Genomic DNA, 7,570 nt, shown 5'->3' with positions numbered 1-7,570 from the left:
AAACGGAACTGTCTAGAAATTGGTGACATTCTAATAAGGCTGCAATTCCATGTAAAGGAAAAGCCTTATACATGCCAACGAACTGTCCGAAGGTATGAATGAAAAGCAACACTTTTACATTACACTCTACAGACACAATAAAATAACTCATATGAAAGAAGCTTCAGAAACAATATATAGAGATCACTGCCTTCTGTGATGTGATGCCGCATGGTCTGATTGACTATTCTCAATGTTTCAGAGGAATCTACTACCTCCATCTTCAGGGCAGGAGACTAAGCCAAGCTGCAGAAACTGGTACGAATACAGAGCACAGGACTACAGCCTCCCTCTCCCTGTATCTGTACCACTTCTTGCCATGCTCGGCTTACTCTTCTACCCTGAAGATGAAGGCATCAGATGCATCCGTAACAACAGTAACAATTCAACAGACCAGAGCAATCTCTAATCTCACGAATTACAGTAAACCCTCGCTAATCCAGATTAATTGTGGGGGAAAGTCATCTGGATATAGCGATAATCCGTAATAATGAAGCAAAAGATAGCGCTAAAAGACAAAAGAAAAGAAACTTAGAAAACAAATCAACAGAAATATAATAATATGGGCAATGCTGATGAAAATAAATAAAAAACATCACTGCAGCCATTTCTTCCTCTGTCAGAAGCTGAAATCCAGGTCCTCCTTCATCCAGCTCAAACCAATCTTGGATTGCGTGGTTTCAGTCTCTCTGGTTGCCCTCAACACAGTCTGAAAGTCCTCTTGCTTTTAAATCCCATATATCTTTTAAAGTATCTACTCAACTGTGAAGAGAATTTTTCACATTTCGATCAGGATTATACCACATCTGGATTAACTGTAATGAGATTAGTGAGGGCTTACTGTATATATGAACTGGATATAACAACATAACCAGAACATATTTCTGCAGGAGCATTTTCCATTTGTAAACATGTTAAACTTATGGTAGCCAGTAACACTTATTGAGCTGTCAGCAGTCAATATGAAGTTCAAAATATTGCAGCTGTACCATGACATCACCTCAATACACGTTTCTGTATAATACTTCAATGAACTAACAGAACATTTTTAATTCAGGTTAAAATAACGGAGAAAATAATTTATTACAGTAAGAGAAACTTTCACAATAAAGGAAAGAGACTGAGATCTTACCAGAATAACTGTTCTCATATGCACAACAGATAATTTATAACGCAGAAATATTTATGCACATGTATACTAACTTACAGTCGGATCAGTGAAAGGATGAACACATTCAATAATGCAGACCCTGCAGTGGAACATTTCACATTTGTGTACTGTTTAATTTCCTGTCATTGTAGGAATCATGTGACCTTGTAATGAAAACGCTAGTGATATGTGCATAGGATTTTGACATTTTACAGACAAATGAAGAAAATCAAGACGGTGATGGTGTGAAATATTTTGGTCTGATGACATCAGATCGCTTGATATAACATGTATAGTAACAAATGCATGGAGGCAGTGTGCTACTGCAGGCGCACGTAAGCCACACTTAGCGTCTTAACTGATAATATGGTTGTGATATTCTTCAAGAATTCCTCAAAGAAGGCCCTTGAAATGTGCTCATTTACAATACTGAAGTGTGTGTATTCACAATGTAATAACATTACTTTCTCCGTTAAAAACTTGAACAAATAAAAATAATAATACACTTACATATGAATAAGCGGCCTCCGTAGTCTAGAGGTAACGTTCCCACCTCATGACTCGTAGTACGCGGGTTCAAATACCCAGCGGAGGTCATCGAATTTTTAAGGGCGGAAAAATTCAGGGAACAAGTCCTCTGGGAGGGACTTTAAGCCGTGGGTCCCGTGTCATAGCTTTACGGCATGTAAAAGAACCTCATATCTCCAAAGGAGGTCACTGAGCCAAATTAACGGACGTTTCCCGCCCAACAGCAGTCTCTAATACCTCTGGTAGATGGGGGAAGCATTAGATACCTCTCAGCTAGTAGAGCCGGTCTCGCTGGCTGGGTGGGACTGATGGTAAGCACCAGTACCGGTAGGATATAGAGACTGGTAGAAATCATAGAGGGAAGCACAATGGACCAATACTGGTCTCAGTGCATGGGGAAACCCACCCTCTCCAATAACTAACTAACTAACTAACTACATATGAATAAATGTTTCTGGACCTTTACAGTGTTAACATTTTTGTTTCATCTAATATAAAATCCCTAATATTTTATGCACTATTATGTATGAGATTACACGTTCTTCAAATTGTCATGTACTTGGCGGCAAGTCTTTCCACAAAACCTATATTTTTCAAAATCCTAGCACATCATTAATATCAGAAGATCACACAACAACAAAATTTCATGTTTATTTCTTCATGGAGGCAATTCAGTAATTTGATATTCAGGTTATGGTAATCAAAACTCTTATAAACGTGGAGCCAAAAGGCATAAACTTTGTAAGAAACAACACTCCCACAACTCTGAAATGCTCAAATTGAAAGGAACTTCAATTCTAAGCAAATATTCTTCGATACTTCTTATATATCGACGCTTATAAAACAGAAATGACAATAGACCAAGGAAATACACACACTTCATCAGGAACCCAATCTAGTATTAGCTGTACATAGACCATTAAATAATGGAATATGAACTCAATCACAAGCATCTTTTAGCTAAAGGGAAAAGGGTTAACTATCCCTGTAACAGGCTGTGGAGGCCCACAGGCTTGTGAGACGTCAAGGCACCCACATTTTCTAGACAATCAGTTCACACACAGCAGCGAGGTTGTCAGCCTTATGTGCCAGACGTCCTTTAACCCTCCCAGGAAGATTCCTGGTACTCATGCCTGTTAGAGGCTGAGTCGACCCCCGGGCCATAGTGAGGCTGGAAGTATTAGTTCATCATTTTTCAAATGATAAAGAATATCTCTTAATCATCCCTCACATTTACTGTTATAGAGGGAGGGGGGGACCCTATTTTACAACCAGCTCTCCCTAAACAATTCTGACAGAGGTGTTTTGGGTTGTGGTGGTGGACACCAACCAACATTTCAATGGAACACAAGGTGCATCCATCTTCAGACTAGAAGACTACACCTTGAAACTGAATGTGGAGGCAGCATGCTCATCTGCAGTGATGGCAAGGATTTACCAGATTACACTGCGTCACATCCCATAAAACAATTATTTCCTGAAACAAGCTTTATCTCAAAAAAATTTCCTATTTGGAGATACCAAAATAACATACTGAGCCATGTCCATCTCTGAAACAATCTCCTGTGGTCACTAAAATAATTCTGTTGACAAACAGTAATTTATTTTAGGAATACTGGATTTCTGTCCATCCATCACCCAGTATCTGAACAACGCACATAGACCAGAAACCAAAACTACCATACATGAAAGATATGAGCAGCAAAACCCCTCACAACTACGAAATGGTTTGGTTCGCACTGTATATGAAAAACTAAATATTCAGACTTAACAAAAGGCCATTATGGATTCCTACTAATTGACCTGTTTTCAGTACAAAGTATGTCTTTTGGCATATTACTGTAAACAGAAGATACACAGAGCAGAACTGCAAGTGACATGCAACGAATAAATTAAGCGTAGCACATTACACAGCACGCTAAGTGTCGATTGGCACAGCCCATGGATGTGAAACACGGCCATACTGGATGTCTGTGAGTGTCTGTCGGAACTTTGCGTAAATTGGGTACTTGTGTCTCTCTGTAGGAATATGGAGCGTCTCACCCCTGTATGATATTGATGCAACAGGACTCACCACACAAGCTGTTCCAGCACCAAACAATTCCAGCAACTGCAAACAAGGTACATCTCAGCTTGAAGACTATAAGAGGTGACAGTCATTCTTTTCAGAGTCTTAAACCTTCAAAGCCTGAAATTCATCTAAATAATGATTAAAATTAAGTTTGTACCTCAAAGGGAATACAGCATCGCCACAACGACCAACCCTTTAATGCTGTTTATGGAAATATTTACTGTTTATCATCACAATCACATAAAAACTCTGGACTTTTTTTTATATTAAAGCAGCTGGTAATTATAGTTACCACTGTCCTTTAAAGGGATAACTATTTCCATGAAGCAAAATGTTTAAGAAGCTAATAATCAATCAGTCAAGAAATTGCCCACCTTTTACAGAATCTGAAAGTTCCTCATGTCCATAAGAACCAGCTGTACCAAATGAAACCACACTCTCATACCTTCTTGTTTAAATTAATTTTATATTACCCTTCCCTTGACATCTAATCCCCCCACTTATCCCTTCCTCCAGATCTTTCATCAATTTCACACACACGCACGCACACACACACACTCTACATAACCTGCTCATCAAATCCTCTTATTTTGAACATCCTAACAATATCTGGCAAAGAGAACAAATAAAGCTTCCTCATTATGCAGCCCCTTCTATTACTTCCTTCTCCTAAGATCCAAATAACCTCTTCAGTGCCCTGCTCCCAGACAGTCTCAATCTATGTTCTACCCTCAATATAAGAGAAAAAGCTACACACCCATAAAAAAATAAGAATCAAGTAAAATTAGTGTTTTATATATTTTAAACTTTACATTTTTAGACAGCAGATGGGAACATACAGAATTCTCATGTACATAACTTCATCTTCTGCATTCTGCATGAGTTGGAATACTTCCTTTTCACCATGAACACTGTTCCTATTTCTTATTTCTCCTTAGATGTCATATATGAGTACTAGTATGTAAATATTTTGAAATTATTTCTCACATAGAGTTAGACCAAGCACAGGGCAGTGATGTGAACAGTGAACCTACCCTGTTCTCACTAAGCAGATGCACAACTTCAGACATTGGTATGCTGCGCTCTGACACACGGAATTCATTCCATTCACGTGACAACTCGAGAATGGATGCCCTTGTGATGCCCGGGAGGATCAACCCATCCAGGGGTGGTGTTATGAGCTCCCTCTCTGAGAGAAATAATACAAAATTCATAACCTCAGACATTCAACCTGAAAGCCTCTTTCAGAATCTGGATCACTGACTGCCATACTTGTGAGAAAATTCTAACATGTTAAGCATTTGTTACCTTGAATATAATATTTTAATTGAAGAGGAAAATGCAATATACACATATTCAATGATATAAAAACAAGAATTACTTAATCTTGGATCTGAGATTCTCAGTTATGATTATGAAGAGTACCATCTTCTGCAATGTGATCTGTGTAGTTCAGTAGAAGTCTGCTGATGTTTCAGAAAAATATACTGCCTCCATCTTCAGGGTCAAAGAATATATGAAGCCTACAATCAACACATGGGCATCCCAGGAGATAGTACTCTATGAGGATTATTAAAATCTGTTTATTACATGGTGTTTTCAACAGTTCTGGTTATACAGCATCAAATGATGGGATAATTAATGAATAATGAAAGATTTAGGATACAGAAAGAAGCTGTTGTGGCTAAATCTCTGGTATATTCCTTGTTTTTCCATGGAGAGACTGAGGAAAACTCATCTCATAGTTCTACTATTTTTCTTCTCCAAAAAAGGCTATCACAGCAATGTTGGGATATGGCAACAGAGTTTCATGTAGAAACATGTTTAAAGAGCTATATATTTTATCATTTGCATCACAATATATATCTTCATTGTTAGTATTTTTATTACAAAATAAAGTTCTTTTTCCATCAAACATTGATTCTCATACTATTGATACTAGACAAAGGCAAGATTTGTATCTACCGCAAGCTAATTTAACTAGTTATCAAAAAGGAGTTTATTATGCGGGTATAAAAATATTCAGTAAATTGCCCATAGAGATCAAGAACGCAACTAATAAGTTTAAAAAGTTTAAGGTTGTATTAAGGCATTTCTTGAACACTCATACGTTTTATACTGTGGATGAATATCTAAATAGGTAACTTTTATTGTTGCTGTATTCATTGTACTGTCTAGTTGTGTAATAACTATGTATGTATTCTATGCTCTATATTATTTTATGAGATGTTCTATATCTATCTTTGGGATCTCTTGAACTTAACAATAAATACAAATACAAACTCAACACAACAAAGCCTTACTCAGTCTAAAACATCTTCTGATAATGTCATCACCAGAAAGTGATATGGATCATTATGGCGTCATTAGAGATCACACTCTATTCTGAACATCTGCAGGGTATCAAAACTGCAATATTGGAGGTCCTGAACATACGGGACTTTTATCTATATATGGTTGCCTACTCTGATAAGGGGTAGACAACGCTGAATGACAAACACTTCAGTGATCTGAACTCCACCTTTAGAATCAAAGATGAAAGGATAGCTTTATCAACTTTAATAGAGGTTTCTGTGTTTTGTTACTGCAAATACCACTATAGTGAACCCACTATTAAAGGTTTCTTTGGACAGCAGTGAATCTGAATACTGGAAAGTGGATTCAGGTAGCTGACTTAAAATAATTCAGGTTGAATACAGAATGGGGGAGGACCTTAAATCGTGGAATATTAACCTTTAAACGCTGGACTTCTGAAATGGTGGTAAGCTGGAGCTGACCGGGGTTTATTTAAATGCCTGCTGCTGGTGCGTGTTAAAATGTCTGTTCCTGTTAGGGCATTGTTTTAAGCAATGTGTTTAAAAATGCAGTATCTAACTCAATTTTTATGATAAATGGATGGAATTAACTTTGCTTGTATCAGCAAAGAACATAGTGTCGCATATTACAACGGAAGATTTGAAAATATTTAGACAAAGAGTTATACTCTATTTTCAATTTTTTTCTTTTAATATTGATGCATACTGCAAAAAGGGTTTCCCAGTTCTTCACAGATCTGTTCTGCATTATAAATTCATTTCTGTTTGTAACACTTGACAAATTTTAGCAGTAACTGGTGCCATAAAACAGATGGAAGCAATAAAATCATTTGGTCTTCTGCTAGCACTGCTTACACTCTTTGGATTTTCGAATCTTTTGACTAAAGGACAGAAGAATGACAGAATGACTATTCAAGAGAAAGCTAGAGGGGTCCCTTCTTCAGTGCTCAGACCTTCCGTTATAGCTGCAAGAGATTATTGCCCTTTCTAGGTTCATGAACGGAGAGTTGCATTGTGGCTGAGATACAGAGTGCCATCTGTTTTCTGTTTGTTCATAGTGAAATCGAATACTGTAGTTTCATTTCTGCCTATATATACATCAAACAGATAACAACAAAAAAGGTATGTACATCGAATTTTACTATATATTTTTAACACATTAATCTGCAGAATCTGCAATAAAAGTACTGGCTCGTGGATAGTTTGGGCATAACTCATACGTATATTCTTTTTTGCTGTTGTTCGCTTAGGTATCATTTTAATTCCTCTATTATGGTTTTACTCCAGTCTGTCTGGTAATTACTATATTTAAAAATAAATATTTAGGACTGTGCATGCACTTCTATTAGCGGCGTGTGCGCATGCTTCCACTAGTGGAGTTTAAATGCCCGACTGGCCAAAACCTGGTACTTTGGCCACGACAACTATACTCATCACTGGCCCAATCGGGGCACTTCGGCCGTTAAA

At 37.4% G+C, this 7,570-nt stretch overlaps 1 protein-coding gene across 2 annotated transcripts in view; it reads right to left on the bottom strand.

Annotated features, from left to right (window-relative positions):
• Nucleotides 1-3,245: 3,245 nt before the first annotated feature.
• LOC111871012 (branched-chain-amino-acid aminotransferase, cytosolic) overlaps nucleotides 3,246-7,570 on the bottom strand; it is a 25,708-nt gene continuing 21,383 nt past the window's right edge. For both annotated transcript variants that reach the window (XM_023863720.2, XM_023863721.2), the window contains 2 exons: nucleotides 4,823-4,977; nucleotides 3,246-3,827 (listed from right to left, as the gene is read on the bottom strand). In XM_023863720.2, the coding sequence (XP_023719488.1) occupies nucleotides 3,636-3,827; nucleotides 4,823-4,977 (347 nt within the window). In that variant the 3' untranslated portion in view covers nucleotides 3,246-3,635. The remainder of the gene's footprint in view (nucleotides 3,828-4,822; nucleotides 4,978-7,570) is intronic.

Source organism: Cryptotermes secundus, unplaced genomic scaffold (assembly GCF_002891405.2).
Source record: "Cryptotermes secundus unplaced genomic scaffold, Csec_1.0 scaffold1522, whole genome shotgun sequence".
Taxonomy (NCBI): Eukaryota; Metazoa; Arthropoda; class Insecta; order Blattodea; family Kalotermitidae; genus Cryptotermes; species Cryptotermes secundus.
The sequence above is the reverse complement of the archived record's forward strand: the minus strand, read 5'-3'. Positions and strand labels throughout refer to the sequence as shown.